Source organism: Maniola jurtina, chromosome 12 (genome assembly GCF_905333055.1).
Source record: "Maniola jurtina chromosome 12, ilManJurt1.1, whole genome shotgun sequence".
Taxonomy (NCBI): Eukaryota; Metazoa; Arthropoda; class Insecta; order Lepidoptera; family Nymphalidae; genus Maniola; species Maniola jurtina.
Window position 1 is genome coordinate 13,132,177 of NC_060040.1, and position 17,756 is coordinate 13,149,932.

The 17,756-nt window shown below is 37.5% G+C and overlaps 1 protein-coding gene across 2 annotated transcripts in view; it reads right to left on the reverse strand.

Moving 5' to 3' along the window:
* Positions 1-7,687: 7,687 nt before the first annotated feature.
* Positions 7,688-17,756, reverse strand: part of LOC123870163 (max dimerization protein 1-like) — a 354,224-nt gene continuing 344,155 nt past the window's right edge. For both annotated transcript variants that reach the window (XM_045913356.1, XM_045913355.1), the window contains exons 6-7: positions 10,607-10,755; positions 7,688-10,320 (exon numbers count right to left, since the gene is read on the reverse strand). In XM_045913356.1, the coding sequence (XP_045769312.1) occupies positions 10,607-10,755 (149 nt within the window). In that variant the 3' untranslated portion in view covers positions 7,688-10,320. The remainder of the gene's footprint in view (positions 10,321-10,606; positions 10,756-17,756) is intronic.

Below are 17,756 nucleotides of genomic sequence, written 5' to 3' on the forward strand. Positions count from 1 at the left end.
TATTGGAAGAAATACCCGAGTACGGAACCCTCAGTGCGCGAGTCTGACTCGCACTTGGCCGGTTTTTATTTTTATTTTTATAGTGCTTGGTTGCAATAAGACTTGCTGGCAAGTGATGATGCAGCCTAAGATGGAACGTTCTAGTTTGATTTACGGTCGAAATTAAATATCAATTTATCTATAATAGCTGTCGATAACTTACAGCAACGTTGTTATATTTGTCAATACAATTTTTGACAAATAACAACGGTATAGTGCGTTTCATCGAATAGTACCTATGGCGTTATGTTGGCTCCCGTGTCTATCCAACTCATTGGCACCATATTTGCATAAGGAGACGCAGATTTTGTTTATTTTCATTTGATTTTCCTGTACGAATGAAATGAAATAAAGTTGTCGGACCAAGCTTTGATTTAAAAAAATGATAATGAAAAAAAATTGTTGGTCTAAATTCTAACGAGCCGACATGCGTATAAACCTATTATATTATAATTAAGTAATATGAAAATAAACTGACTATGGTAACTATGTACGAGTACCAACATTTCACAAGACCTCGACTACGGACCAGTTGCATAACAGGTGGTTAAAGTTCCAACCCTGCAGCTGAGGTTAAAAAAATTTTGATCCAGGGTTAACAAACAGCTTTGTGCAAACCATTTTGTTTTTATTTATGTTCTAAGTTTAATGGAACCGTAATGTAACTTTAACCGCCATAAGCAACTGGCCCTAAGTAATTACTAATTACGTATGTACCAAAAAAAACTTTATCATGTATAATAATTGTGTACTTAACCTACTTTAAGTTCCTTAATTTGCTGAAAAGATAAACAAATCGCAAAGAAATATATCATATTTTTCAAAATTTTTGGTCTGGCCTGGTGGGAGGCTTCGGCCGTGGCTAGTTAACACTCTACCGACAAAGCTGTCAAGCCAAGCGATTAAGCATTCCGGTACGATGCCGTGTAGAAACCAAAGGGGTATGGGTTTAATAAAAACTGCCAAACCCCGTCCAGGTTAGCCCGAATCAATCTTAGACTGCATCATCACTTGCCACCAGGTGAGACTGCAGTCATGGACTAACTTGTATCTGACTTTAAAAAAAAATGAGTTTGTATGTAGCAAGGCGCTGCTGCAGTGTCGCGCACGACGTTTGGACCTTTACCTTTTAAGCAAACTAAGGAAAACTAAAGTACTTATTATGAAAATAGTGGTTAAAATCAATTGATCAACATCATTTTACTTAGAAGTAGAAATAGGGGGTCGTATATTTAAGACCCCCTATTTCATAACCATTTTAAATTATCGATTAACCTAGAAAAGTATTGGAGAGTCGAAACACTTTAGCGTTAAAACAAAATGGCCCGTAACTACTTTGTTTTAATGGTCAAGTTTGTACATATATTTACAGCCAGCGCTCCAAGCGGAATAGTTGCGAAATTAAAATCAATGATACTGAATTTTTGACTTTAAATCAAGAAGCTTTAGGTCCATTTTACTTTGACATTACTTTGTTTTGTTGTTATCAAAATTGGTGAGAAGTAAAATCTTATACTGAGGGTACAAATTGCGTTGCGTTTCATGTTGAAAGTTAAACCCTAATGAATCCTAAAAAATTGAGGGTACTTCTAAAAATGGACTTGAATGATGATGTTCACTTGATCCAACCACATAATGTTGTTTTTGTTGTCTTTCTTGCTGGCCATCGCTGGTCGATGAGTTTATTGTAAAGAAATGTGTATGTATGGAAATAAATCAAAATGATATTACACTTTGGTTTCGTTTACCCAAAATAATTAGTATAGTTGAATCGGTCCATTTTCAAAACCGCATTTTAGTCACTCAATTAGAATTTTTCAACTTATGCGATTTTTGAAATGGCCGATTCAGTGAATAGCTACCGACTGTTGCCTCCGACATCGCGTAGATTTTGGTAGGTTTAGAAACCCAGTGATAGTAAAGTAACCTACATATTATATCTGTTATACCTATATGTTATGGAAGCTATCTGTGACGAATTCCACCAAAATCGGTCAAGGGATTCAGCCGATTCAAAATTTTTAGTAAAATCGGTTCAACATCATTCAACTATTATTCCTATCAGGTAATCTGTATTACGATAAGTGCCACTAGCAATTATACTTGCAGTTAGCATTCAGTTCGTGTAAATTTTAGTATACAAAACTTGCATAAATCGACTTATTGCGAATGTTTACATGGTGTAACTGCAACTAACTTGCTCTAGTAAATTTAATTGCTAGATGGCACTTCAGCCATTTTTCAGCCGGGGCCGATTTTTTCGACCACAAAATAATAATTAAGTAATCATTATTATATTAATTATTATTTTGTGACGGGACAACCGACCTCTAGCCCGCTTGACCGATGACCTGAAGAAGGTGGCGAGGAGCGGGTAGATGAGGAAGGCGGAGGATCGTGTTTGGTGGCGTGCTCTTGGGAAGGCCTATGTCCAGCAGTAGACGCATACAGGCTGATGGAATGGAATATTTAGATTATTTCTGGGGTTTGAAAATTTTAAAATAATACACAGCAAAGTTTTATTTATAATTTTATTAAATTAATTCTATAACTTTTTTTACATATAGTAAATTATATGTGTGCTTTTCGTCAATTACATAGAATAATGCTGCCAAATCACTCAGCAGTAGTCAATATAGAACCTAATGTTTGCCTCTACGATCAGACAACGATTGACTGCGGGTTGCCATTGCAAAAAACGAAAAATTTTGGCCCTATAGCTAATATGGGAAAAAATTCGCAAACTTTTGAGGCCAATGGTGCTTATTTATTTACTGCACACAGAACTCTAAATTGGAAAGTCCAAAACTAGAGCTCTGTTCTTTTCCGCAGAAAATATTGCGAAAAGATTATGATTACGGTTAATTATTCGATTATATTTAGACATGATAGTTTTGTAAAAATTTGAACTACCTACCATTGTATTTTCTTGTTTATGAAAAGATTGTATATTTGGACTAAAATAACTTTGTGTTACGATTTAAAAGATTAATCACAAGTAGGTAACTACTTATCTATACTTCATAATCAAGGAAATCCAACAGATTTAATGAATAATATTGAGGCCACTGAAATTGCGTGTAATTTCTTTTCATTAAAATTATTGAAAGTAAAGAATTGGATGTGTTCACTCGTTGAATTAGCGGTGAATAGAAAATAATGATGCAAGCATACTTGTAGAATTTAACTTTTGCGTCGTGCGTTAAAAGTATGTTCACCCTTATAAATTAAAATCTTATGACAACACTTTTATCGTTTATAAATTTGCAGCAGTTGAGTTTATACATAAGAATCTTTGCTTAGCTGCACATTGTTTTAAATTTTGTGATGTGTATATACTCCAAACAAAAGAGATAATTTAGGTACTGTTTTTATTTTTCTTAGGAGCATAAAGTAGATGGACACTTAGGAGCATAGAATTGATGAACACTAGAGATTTATGGCATACCGCAGTCTACCGACTTCTCCCGCCGCTCCCCAGCCAACTTGGTCCAAGAATATAATCTATGAATTTGTATAAAAATTTTGGCTCCAAATATTTACAATCAGTGATATATTTTTTTTACAATACCGGACTAATTTTATAATTTACACTGACTAAGTTGAGCTAGGTGCGGAGCGGCGGCAGGGGACGGCTGTTTATTGCAATTTGTTGCTAATGGTCCAAGAGATGGTGGGAAATTTTGAGAAGATATTTGGTTTGAAGCTAATAGATTTTAGAAGCTAATTAAAGTACCTCTGATCTTTCACGTCAGGCACTTTCAGATGATCAGGCACTTTACGACGACGCGACATGACAGGCGTGAATAAATGCCCAAATAAGGATTACCTAGTAGGTCAACTTTCGTAAATCCACCCTGGACTGGATGGCTCACCTAGTTTGCTATCATGAAAGATAGCCACTTGTATCAAGTAACCCCTCAAAATTTCCCACCAGCACTCCGGCTATAATAACATTTTTCTTATCTAATGAGGTGCGCGCGCATACATCGTCGCACCATCTCTAATACCCTATCGTTACAGTGGTACACCTGTATTACATTGTATTTCTACGAGAAAGGAGGGTAGTCGGAAGATATCGCAAATCAAACTCACTGTAGCAATAGGATACAGATAATTTAGTTAAGGAAGAGACAACACCAAAGGCAGAGCTGCACCGTAGGCTACGACCGTCGCCCGCGCGCTTTTCAATTACTTTTTACACTACGTTTACATTATACCGTAATACGTTATTACGTAGAACTCTGACAGCTGGGTATCGACTGTGTTTTTGAACTTATAGTGCTCTGCGCTCCTTCATAATGGATACCTTTCTGCGATCAAAAAATCAGGAAAATAGTGTGTGAGGGTAGGAGGTAAAAAGACAACACAAATCAGGCGTCACTGACTTTACAATGTAGGTAGGGCGTGCCAGTCGTGCACCAAGCTTCAACCGAGTAGCACGCTAGTAAAACAATATTTACAGATGACGACATCTCAACTGAATTAAATAAAGAACAAATCTTACATGGGCTATGTATTTATATGATGTCTTTAACCGGATGTCAGGCATGATAAGATTTCCCCTCCTTAACAAAAACAAATTATCAATGTACCTACCTATATATAATGCATGTAGAACTAGGTATGTGTATTCACAGGCAATGTGACGTGAGCAGTTCAGGAGTGTACTGTCAAACAGGTTCGCAAACATAATAGATACCCAGCCTTAACGATACCTTCTCCCTGTTTCGTGATTAAAATTAACGTTTAGAATTAACATTCAAGTAGGGGCTTATACAGAATTTGTACTCTTAAAGCGTCCCGTCGCCGCTTCTACCCATCATTAACAGTTGCGAAACTAAACATGGCGGAGGTTGATCACTTTGGGTTGAGATTTATCGGTGTCATTTATTTAGAACATTAACGGGGAATTTTTAACCACAAGAGATCACTGAAGACATTTTTCGTGGTTTTCTATTGATTATAGCTTATCCCATTGTGTTCAAAATAAATAAAACACCCCGTATAACTGTATCGGAGTCTATGAGTACGTGCGTGAAGCGAAACATTGGTAGATACAGTTCGAACAAAAAATTGACAGAGCACTGCCTATAAATAAATTAAAAATTAAAAAGTATTTGTGAAACATTAAATAATTTTCCAAATAAATATATGATATACATTCTTTTTATTGACATAGTCGAGGCAGGATATGACGGACGCAGTTAGGGCATTCGATTATCCAACTCCAGTGCAAAACGCATTCCATCGATTTGTGACCGGCCACCGTAGCACCAAACTTTGCTATAAAATCGCTATCCTTCATGTTGACTTAAATATTATGCTCAGCTGCTTTCGGAGAAAATTAGTAACTAATCAATAGTATAGAGAAAGGGTCCGACATTGAAGAACATAATGCACGACAGGATAGACATCCCAGCCGTCGCACGTAATATGCTTAGTCACCCACTGCGCAGGTAAAAGGTCAGCAATTTTTCCATTGTTTTTTAAGGTGAATCTTAATCTTAATAACAGTACAACTTACTACGTATAACGTACCATTATCACTCAATACGGTTATCAACTGGTAAGTTTGTTGTTAAGGGCACATGTACTTAAGTAGGCACATATTGTTTATGCCAATCACAAATCGGTATATGCGCGCGTATTATTACGGTGGTTTACTGGCCCAACATATTTTTAAAAATAATAATGCAACACTGAGTTGATTCACAAAAGCCATAGCTTGCAAAAAGATGACGTAAAGCATCGGGCTCGAATTATAATATTACGTTTAAAAACACGCCAAAACTTTTTCATTTATTTAGTAAAAACTCCCCAATATTATAGAAAAATAGGTACTGCACCCATTCAATTCACACGAAGACTAGATTTACTCGTTGATACAAAAACCATTTAATATTACATAAATTCTATACAAAATATTACTATCATTATTGACGTGACGTCTTATAATTCGATAGAGCCGGCTGCACGCACGAAAAAACATGACTCATGCTGCGTTACCTCGCTCTGAGGCGTTCCATGTAAGGCTTCAAGTGCAAGCGAGAGCGCGGAACGAGCGACAAAGAAGCACAATCGGCCTTTGTTGTCACGTTCAACTATCGTCAGTAAACCGAATTGACAGACAACCAATTTTTTTTAACAAAATATTAATTTTCGAATCTAAGCTATCGTAAAAAAAAAATGGAACGGGACAAACAATAATATCGAATTACCACAAAGTTGTCAAATTTTTCAATGAGGCAACACCGATTAAGAAGTCAAATTAAAAAGTTCAAAAGGCCTAGAAGTCAAAACCGTTAGGCAAGGTAGTTAAAAAAAATAAGTTCGGCGTGAATTTCAAACGTAATATTTTAAGATTTTGGTTTAGAATGTAAGAGGCGCCCGACGGACACACGCGGCTCAGCCGCAACCGATAACGCATTATCTTAAGAGATCAGACTGTCATTTCAATAATCATACGTTTATAACTATACTTATTACAACATCCATACCTAAAAACAATAATTACAATGTGAATTTAAAAAGAACATCAGTGCCGTTATTACGTAACTTTTGATGGTTACAATTGCAATCGTCACAATCCAGCACTAATTGTCACTGAAGCAGAGCGGGGCGTGTTCATCGACCAATCAGGTTATTGTTAGATGACGTAATAACTTTGATCACGTCATCTCTCAACAATCCGATTGGTCGAAAACACAAGTCTCTGCTCCCCTTAACTCCAATCCACTTTAGTGAAAATACATCTTTACAGTGACAATTCTTCCATTTCGCCAACTAAAATACACTATGACCTTAGACTTGACAGCTTTTATACTGAAGAGTTGGTCACTGGTGTCGTCATCACAAAATGCATTAATTCATGAATATTTTCTTGAATTCGTAACACTACTAAACGGCCGTATTCAAAACTCTCACAGTGCGCTCGAACACATAGTGTAGGTGCCACCAATCAGATCATCGTAAATTGACCTGACACAGTCATCTGATTGGTGGAACCTACACTGTGCGTTCGAGCGCACTGTGAGAAATCATAGTAATAATTGTGAATACGGTGTTAATCTTAAATCAATTCTTTCGAATATATAGAATAGGGTGAGAATTTAGATCTCAGAGGTACGGGGAGCAAACTTGTCGATAGGTCCAGCGCGCCGGGTCCTTACGCGAGTCTAGCCAATATTGACACATTACTATTTTAAGGCTCAGAGGTGCGAATTTTGTTTAATATTATCGCGATAAAAATCCACTCCAATCATAATTATTTGATAGAGTTTATTAATTTTTAATGGTCGTTTTACATTGAAATTCGAAGCCCATCCCAACTCTCAACAACAACAGTCTGATTTAGTCAACATGAGAGTATATGCAAATAGTTTCTCAGACTTGGGCGCGTTTGGAACCCTCGTAACTTAGTTTCAAGTTTACATAATTAGTTATCACCACTATAAATCATCTTTCCAATCTAACAAATCGGACAAACAAAAGGTCATTCAAAAAAACATTTTGAATAAATGTTTTTGATTTTGACTTTTGACTTTTAGTGAGGCAATAGAAAAATCATTGCATCTGTCGCGATTCCGACCATCAAAGTTACGTAATCAGGGTTACGAAACAAAGTTCAAAGCAGTTGAGATTGGAATCGAGCATAGGGCCATTAAAAAAATACGTTTTGAGTAATATTTTTCAAACAATATACAATGAAACCAGTCACGCATCATAAAATGAATTAACAATTTATTATTATAAGATACAATAGTCATAACAAAAATATATTGTGTAATCTTCTCTAGACGTTACAGGTATCGTCACCAAAGTTGGAATTTCGCAGTCGTGAGCAGTTGTTACTATATTTATTTTCCTTTCAGGCCGGACTCACCCGAGAATTATACCTACGGCAGGCGGCTCTCTAACTCTATTTCTTACGAGAGAGGCTAAGAGATAAGAATTACGCAATAGAAAGAGAGTTTATCGACGTTTTTTACCTTTTAAGTCAGCCAAAAATAATTAATTAATGCATCATTTTAAATGCGGTAGCCAGCGCAATGGAGGCTAGATGTAAAGCGAGACACCGACGACGTGTGGCGTACAAGAGGCATCACTTCTAGCATACAGCATTTTGCGTTTTCAACTTTGGTGACACATACTGTATCCTAGCATTTGTTTTTTATCAACATAGTGTATTGTCCAGCTTTCCATTCCATATAATATTATTTTTGGTATGTGAACGTCTACATAAATAAGAAACCATGCGAGTAATTGTGTCTGATATGAAATTTAATCTTCAAAATGGTAGGAAACTTTTAAAATGTTCATTTTGAGTGAATTTCGATCTGAATTTCTGTCATATAAAATTGGTACGTACCCAAGCAAACTAAGACTTAAGTCTTTAAATAAAATTATAGCTTTCTTAAAACCTTTGTTAATGCCATTTGAGATGTTTACTTTTTAATCAACAAATTAAGTTAGATTCTGAACTGGCCTTGGTTCAAAGATTAAAGCTTATTGTACAAAAGCACGGTAGGTAGTTAGGTAATTAGAAAAATTAAAATATGACTTGACTACTCGCAGTGGCCTGTGACAAATGAAGTGAGATCATAAAACATTGAATATTAATACTTAACAATACGGTGTTAGTTAGCAATGTTGGACATACGAGTATTACAGATGTACACACGTTGAACTTCCCCGCGTAATTGTATCCGCCAATATGAACTTTCTGTCTCATTAATTCCCATTTTCTAAAACTTCGCGCAAAGTTCCGTGTGTATCATCTGCATGTTCCTTACTCTTTGGAAATCGCTTACGCCATCTTCAAAAATGTTATTCTTTTCTTTATTTTACTGGCTCTGGGGCTAGGCTCTTTTGAGATTGTAGTCTAGAATGGCGTTTACGAAATCTTTTAAAGAAACACAATAATATGAAATAAGGTTTATAGAAAATAAAATAATAAGCGATCTATGCGATTTGTTACATAAAAATTCTCATAGCCGCACATTTTAGTATTTTTTTTTTGTTAATTTTAGATGTTATTAACTTATTTATTTTGATGGGTTGCCATGATTAAAATAACCCAGTCAAAAATCGTTAAAGTAACAATTTAATAGCGGTCAGATATACCGCCCAACACGCACAGATCTAAAACTATTTGATTAAATTATACAAGAAAAAATTATATACAAAATATAAAATTGATATCTATACAACATTCGCATTGGAGCGACAATAATTATTATTATCATTTTTTTGTGAAATCAGTAACAATAAGTACCTAATAAGGAATTTAAATTTTAAACATAATAATAATCTTCGAACTTTAAACATACTGTAAGTAAGTAATAAATATGTATATTTATGGAATAAAAAATGTGATAATTTTTTTTCAAATTATTCGGGGCAAAAATCAATTTTTGTATGAAAACTATTTTTTTAAACAATTTTTATAGCCCCTTTGTGATGATGGCGTGAATTTTGGAGATTTGCGTTTACTTTTTAAAACACTTAAAAAATTAATTAATAAGTTTCAACTTTTAACACCAAAAGAATCTAAATACACAATTGGCTTTAGGTAAAAAGAACTCTGGACGTCAGTTGGGGATGCGTCTGCGCATGAATAAATACTGTACGTTCCTACAGTGCGACAAGCGAAAGGTTGACGGAGAAATAGTGCAACGATATGGGGATTGGGTGGCTCGATTATTTTAAAATGACAGCAACAGTGTGACGATCGCAATCACCGCTGATTGGTTGACGCTCGCTCACTATTGGCCACAATGCCTTATTGCAACAAGAATACTATAAATTCAGCCAATCACAACAGTTGCGTCGTGTAATAATGGTTGATACAAATTTTCTGGACCGACCTGCAGTTATTTCGTAGTTCATACCTACCACCCAAAGAAAACGATCTATTTCGTTGTCCGTGATTCTAACTTCAACTCACATACTAGTATGAATGATTGTGTTAATTAATCGTCCATTGCGCAGGTATAGTGGTCAGAGTTCTTTTAGCCCGATGCCAATTGTATTTTGTAATTTGAAAGAGAAGAGAAAAATAACGTTGATTTTTTACAATGCTTTTTTGGCAATTTTGTACTCGGTAATGGTCGCGGAGTGTGTGTATGTGTGTGTGTGTGTGTGTAAGTGTCACTGTGAGCGGCGCGGGCGCAGGGCGAGTCACTCGCCAACAACATGCGCCTCGGTACATGTACCAACATAATGTCCTACGATTGTTTTGTTTTATACGAAGATGGTCGCGCGCCGCGCTCCTTCCACCTGGAATGAGATAGGAAATGTTTACATGAAAGTTTCGTAGATCACTTTAATCTAATCAAGATGCTTATTAAAAAAATGGTAGTTATTTATTTAATGTAGAGTATAGACAATGTGGCTCTTTTGCCGGTTCACAAAGCAAATTGTACTGATATGCCAGGAAACTAACTCAGCAGTCGCCCTGGTTTCGTGACTTGTCCTCCGTCTGTACCTAGAGTCTAGATACTAGTGCCCTAACACTAGTAACTCACTATCTGTTTGGTTCCACGTGTCAAGTATACCTCCTCACCTAGACCCTAGTATACCGCGCGCGCGCAGGCTTGCTACAGTACCGCGACCGGCCGCGTGCGACGCCGACCCCGCTGTCGCCGCTGTGCCCCGACACTAGCGACTCACTGTCGCTTTGGTTCGACGTGTAGCCAATCACATCCACTTCATCTGAAAATAAAGGAAAAATAGCCTTGATTACTTAAAATTTATTAACGAGTAACATATTACTGGAATTATTTATAGTTAAACAAAGGTTTGAAAGTAGGAGTCATTAGAATTTAAAAGTTAAAATAAATTTTTAATTATTCGAAGAAGTTGAGACGTCTATTAAAGCAGCACTATGTTAAGTTTTTGAGAAGGCCACAAAACTTAAAGCAGTGCTATCTTTTTCACAAAAATATCTGTGGAAAAGACAAGCTCGGTTTAGATCCTGTCAATCTGCATTTTAAATGCGCAAGCAACTTTTGTCTCTGCAAAAACACAAAAGTTGCTCGTGTGTGCGCGCCCCTAATATAAATTGATTTGCCCGTTTATCCGATATTTTGTTTTAAACGCATGTAACTCCGATAAATTAAAGGTGCGTGCCCGGGATCGAATCCCTGACTTCCCGAAGCTAGATCAGCGCTCCCAAGTACCGCACCGCTATTAGGTATCAATCAATCAATCGTTTATTTGCTTTAAATGCAGGTTACCAAAGGTATTACAATTATTCATGTAGTATCAGTATGTGCCATGAAATGGCGTGCAAATATTTTATATAGTACCTATATTCATTAAATTTTTTCATGTTCTATGTAGGTACAATAATAATTCATACCTTGCATGAAAAAATAATTTCCAGCTAAGATGAATCGTATTTTCACATAAAATATTTAGTGCTCGGTCTAGATTATCTACATAAATCTAGGCTACGACGTTATCCTACACTTCAGCTTGATGGGATCGATAGCCGAATCCCCCAGGAGTATACCGTCTGTGCCCCGTGTAACCCGAGAGATGATTCGATTCCACGCAGATACGATACGACATGATAATATGCAAATCTTTCATGAAAGCTTATAACATTCTGTAGATACCTACGTATCTAATATTATTATCGTAAATTTTGTTACGAAAATGTGAGTTTGATTTCATCTCTGTTATATATTTTCTCATTAATGAAGCTCGCGAGCCCTTCCATCACACTAATCACACTTAATATTATAAAGGAGAAAGTTTGTATGTGTGTGTGTGTGTGTGTATGTTTGTTACTCCTTCACGCAAAAACTACTGGACGGATTGGGCTGAAATTTAGAATGGAGATAGATTATACCCTGGATTAGCACATAGGCTACTTTTTATCCCGGAAAATCAAAGAGTTCCCACGGGAATTTTAAAAAACCCACGCATCAGCTAGTTAATTATAAAATGGTAGCGGTTTTGTTGGAATAACAGGTAGTTCTTATCATATCATACTTACCTATAGTGCGCGACTGGTTGACATGGCCATCGGGGTATGAGGCGGGGGGACGCTCCACCTCATACCCCGATATTTGTTTCAATTTATAATATGTTAAAGTATTAGGTAACAATAAGTATTATAAACTGAAACAAATCAAGTCCGGATATTGAATTTCCTACAAAGACTTCGCTATAAAGAGGGAATACCACGAAACTCGTCTCTCCTCAAAGCTGTATCGATTCAGTGTAAAAGTTCTAGTATTTCGCCGAAACGTCAGGATTATGTGCATAAATCTAGCCTAGATACAACGTTATCCGCTTGCAGAGTTCCGAGAACTGGATCAATATCTTAATCCCAAAGGCGAAGTAGATCTGTATTAGGTACCTAATCCTAATAGTATGGAATATCACATCACACTATATATCACACTAATATTATAAAGGCGAAAGTTTGTATGTGTGTGTGTGTGTGTGTGTGTGTATGTTTGTTACTCCTTCAAGCAAAAACTACTGGACGGATTGGGCTGAAATTTAGAATGGAGATAGATTATACCCTGGATTAGCACATAGGCTACTTTTTATCCCGGAAAATTTAAGAGTTCCCACGGGATTTTAAAAAAATCTACATCCACGCGAATGAAGTCGCGGGCATCAGCTAGTGTTATAATAAAATAGTCTTGTAGGAAAACGAAAGAAATAAATACCTAAATTAGTTAGAAAAAATCGGTCAAGTGCGAGTGGGACTCGCACAGGAAGGGTTCCGTACCATCGTACAAGAAATAACACTTAATTTTTTTATTTTTCATGGCGAAAATTATGAAATTATTAATATTTGTTTTGTTGTTATACTTAGCGGCAATAGAAATACACATTCTGTGAAAATTTCGCAAAAATTCTGTGAACACGAGTCGCAGGGGACCACTAGATGGCGGTGATCTGAGATAAATCCAGCAGTGGACGTCTGCGTAGTGCTGTACATTTAGATATAGGTATAGGTATTACCACCTGATACCCGTGACTTCGTCCGGGTAGATTTAGGTTTTTAATAATCCCGTGGGAACTTTTTGTTTACTGGAATAAAAAATAGCCTAGGTCACTCTCCAGGTCTTTTACTATACCCATGCAAAAAATTACGTCGATCTGTTGCTCCGTTGCGACATAAATGAAGGACAAACAAACACATTTTCGCATTTATAATATACTAGATGACTAGATGATGATTCGTCAGAATCGGTTAAACTGTTGGGCCGTGAAAAAATAGCAGACAGACAGACTCACTTTCGAATTTATAATATTAAGTATGGATGTAGTGAGGTAGTTAGTGATTGGCGATAGAGAATACTTTGGCTTTACAAGCAAGCTGAAAAAACTAAAATAATATTTTCCGCATTCCGACCACAGAAAGATATTCCGATTCGATAGAGGAGCCACTTGTATAAAAAAACCTTTGCTGCCTCACAGTTTTCAAACTACATTTCACCGGAAAAATTTATTTTCAACTGAATTTGAATGGGGAAGCAGGATCTGCACCGCTTCAAGTGTATTAACGTATTAAATCCAGTGAGACGATATTTTCTGGTACAAAAATATATGAAATGAAAGCCGGATATATCGGATGTGGGAATGTATATGTTACGGGCAATTTGATAAGTCCGGGCACTATTAATAAGGGCCGGTCTGTATTAATAATGCCCGACTCAATTGGGCAATGTGATTAAAACAGCATAATTAATCACTTTTCCCGGCCATTATGAATAATGCCCACCCTGTCTTGGGCAAAGTAATAAAATAGGTGAACTGTAGTGTTTTTGTTAATTAAATGAAAGAACCTAACCTAACCTAAGCTTTTTTTTTTATACGTGGGAAAATCCTCATGGATACCACCGTGCTCGGCGAGGCGAGGTGGTTATGTCGGACTCTTAACGACTAAAACCCCACGGCTTACCGTCTCAATCGTTGTTGCTGGACACAGGGACACGAGCGTTTTGAACTGCGACCCGGCTAACGGTGCCCGCCAAGGCAGGCACAGCTCTGGGACTGAAAGGGGCCCCAACACCGTTTAAGGCTCGCTGGAAACAAGGGCTTGCCTTCCAACTCGAGGACCTACTCTCCCGCGGGTAACAGACTCCCCGTGTCTATTACCCGGAGGCCCTACTCAAGGGGGCAAGCGACGGTCGTGTGCAGCTCGCCTGCGCCCGATTCTCTTGCAGCGCATGGGATGAGAGCTTTCGGCTTCCTCTCTCAGCCGCTCCGCTGCCTCCTTCTGCGTCATTACTTCCTCGCTGAAGGAGACCATCGCTTGCCAGGCTCTGTCACTGTCCACCATGGATTTAATCACGGCGGGAAATGTGAGCTCCTGCCCCATAATATCCACCAGTGACTGGTGAGGCTTCGTCCACGCCTGGCACTCTGCCAGCGTATGTTGTGCCGTGTCTGAGACACTACACAGGTATCTTCCAAAGCACCCGTGCCCCGTAAGAACCTGTACAAGGTGGAACGTGAGTGCTCCATGCTTCCTCTTCGTCCAATCCTCGAGGATGGGATGGATAGCTTCGATAATCTTATGACCAGCAGTGGGTGACTCGAGCTTCCTCTGCCAATGGAAGAGGAGCTAACCTAACCTAACCTTAGCTAACCTAACCTAAGGCCCTCCCCCCGCACGTACACGCCCCTGCCAACGGCCGCGGTCCAATTTATCACATTGCCCGGCTACAAGTAGGGAATTATTCATACAGCCCGGTCCAAGTGATAAATTCAAGCTATCTCAAACACTGATTTATTACATGGACCACGGGCCGTCGGGAATTATTAATAATGGCCGGTCAAAGTGATAAATTAATCACTTTGCCCATCGCTCTTGGGCATTATTAATAATGGCCGGTCCTTATTAATAATGCCCAATTAATCACGTTGCCCGTAACATATATAAGTAAAACCTAGATAGGTATACTAAGTACATGGTTTATGACAGTGACCGCTGAAGGCAGAGGTCCAGGGTTACTTTTGGGAATTCGTAATTTTTAATTCCGCTCAGGTGGTTTGACCACCACCTATAACCATACCACCTTACCGACAAAGACTTGCCACTAATAGATTTAGCGTTTCGGTAGTATGTCTTATAAAAAACGATTCAATATTCAGATGAAAAAATATACAGTTAAATAAACAGTTTTTTCCGGCGTTTCTTCTGCTTGAGGTCTTTTGACTTAATGCTCAAGTATTAGAGGCGCCGAGATAACATAACACAGCTTCCAAAAATAAAAGTTTTTTTCTTTCTTTTCTCTATCTAGAATAGACAGTTTTCTGTGAAAACGATACCTCGCTGTAGTTCTTTTATAGAAAAATAGGAATACTGTGAAGGAAGTCAGTCGCAATGAAATATTGCATCTCAAAAATGCATATTCGCATCCATTGTTGAAGGGACGAAGAAATTGCAAACACTTATTGCAATAGACAGGAACTTCACTTTGTTGCCAAGTTGAGTGGAGTTGAGACAAATTGACAATAGCGACACATTCCGACGGAAACTTACAAGTTGCAGACTATACTTACTCCAAGAGTGAGTGGGTATATTTCAGGAGTTAGGTCTTTTTGATTTATTCATTGATCACATATTCTGGATCTAACATGGTCGCTAACTAGTTATAGGCTTCATAAGAGAGCTCAAAGCCGCTCAGCTGGCGATGAAGAGAGTTAGGCTTGGAGTGATCAAATCAGAAATGAGGAGATCCGTAGGAGAATCAGAGTGATCGACGCAGGGCATTTAGTTCAAAATACCAATATAGGCGTTGGGGTCCCAAGCTGCTGGAATAGCGACCTCCGAATGGAAGGCGTAGTGTTGGTTGACACTCTACTAGGTGGAAGGTCAAACGCCTAATATTCACTCGCAGCTAATGCTCAAAAGTGAGGAATAATACTCAGAACGAGCATCATTGATTAATCTGTGCCCGTAGCTGGACATAGATCTTTCCACAAAAAATGTACCACAACACAATTCAATAACGAAATTTGAGGTCCATTTTTCGGGTTTGAATTTCACAATGCCCTGCCGTCCAGCCCAAAACGTGTATCCAGTGACTAGCTCCAACTTTCTAGATCCACAAACTTTGGTAGGCCGTGGGCGGAAACATATTATTCGGTCGATGTAAATACATACGCTGTGAGTAAGTTCCGAACAACCCGGAAGCCCTAATTTCTGTATGTTTACCATTTGACGGGCTTATTAAGTAGTTCGGTTTGGTCCGTAGGTATAGGACCGACTTTTAATTTTTCATCTATATTTTGAAAAGCATAATAATGTAAAATACAAATAAAAGTAGAAGCTGAGTTACAGACATAAATATTTTTCAATGTACTTATCTACTTACAGTTCTAAGGTACAAATGAGCTGTTTTAATTTATGAACCACTAAAAATATAATAAAACTTAAAGTTAACTTTATCTTATTAATGTACGAATCATGTCCACGTGGGATGGTGCCAAGAATAATGCTGCATTACCACGTTGGTCAGCCAGGCTGATCCTTTGCGCAGCTATTCCTCCTACATCAATAGTTCTAACCTGCCTGGGTCATAACATAACTCATAGTTCATTCTGGCTGGGTAGAGAAATTGGGAAGTTTACATTTATTAATAAGTAGTATGGTTTCTTTGTAACGTATCGTATATCTCTATCTTTTGTGATTGCAGCTAAGCACAAGTATTTTTAAAATCTCATTTTAAATTCATATTATTATTATCATCATGATTGACCCATCGCCGGCCCACTACTGAGTACGAGTGCCTCTCAGAATGTTTAGGCCACAGCTACCATGCTGGTTCAGTGTAGATTAGCAGACTTCAGACACCTTTGAGAATATATTATTATCACGTTTCCACAAAGCGTGCTTTGAAACATTTTCAGTGGTATAAAATATTATGTTATTATGAAATCACATTTCATATTCCTTCAATTTCCGAGGCAGATGATATTTACTTTTTTCATGTGAGCGGGCGCGTCGCACACTTGTCGGTAAAATATCGTGTTAGCATTCTCATTCCATTATAACCTCTATATTTACACTACATACGAGTTATATTTGTGTACACAAGTTGCGTTCACGGATAAGCTCGGATGGAAATTTGATTTCAGAGATAGATATCTGTTTTATGATTGAACTACTAGCACTTATAAATAGGCATCGAGTTTTAATTTTTAAATGGTGCGTGATTTTAAATATACATTTGAATCAGTGGTTTTAAATTGGCATGGCGGAGTGATAATTATTAAATTCAGTCATCATTATGCATCATTATGCGAGAGCAACGGACCTGCGTGATTTTTTGCTTTAATTTACCCCGGCTCCAATAAGTTCCGGTAAGTAATGAAGTCTAAGAAGACTACATCATTACTTAGGTACCACTAAGTGATATCACAGTAACAGGGGTAACTTGTAAAAAAATTAAAAAAGGCGAAGTTATCGCCTAAGTAAAATAATTGTTAAATTCAGTCATCATTATCCATCATTATGCGAGAGCAACGGATCTGCGTTATTTTTTGCTTTAATTTACCCCGGTTTCGATAAGTTCCGGTAAGTAATGAAGTCTAAGAAGACTTCATCATTACTTGATGTAGTCTAAGAAGACTACTTAGGTACCACTAAGTGATATCGCAGTAAAAGTGGTAACTTGTAAAAAATTACAAAAGGCGAGGTTATCGCCTAAGTAAAATTCGGACCAGGGTCAGGGTTA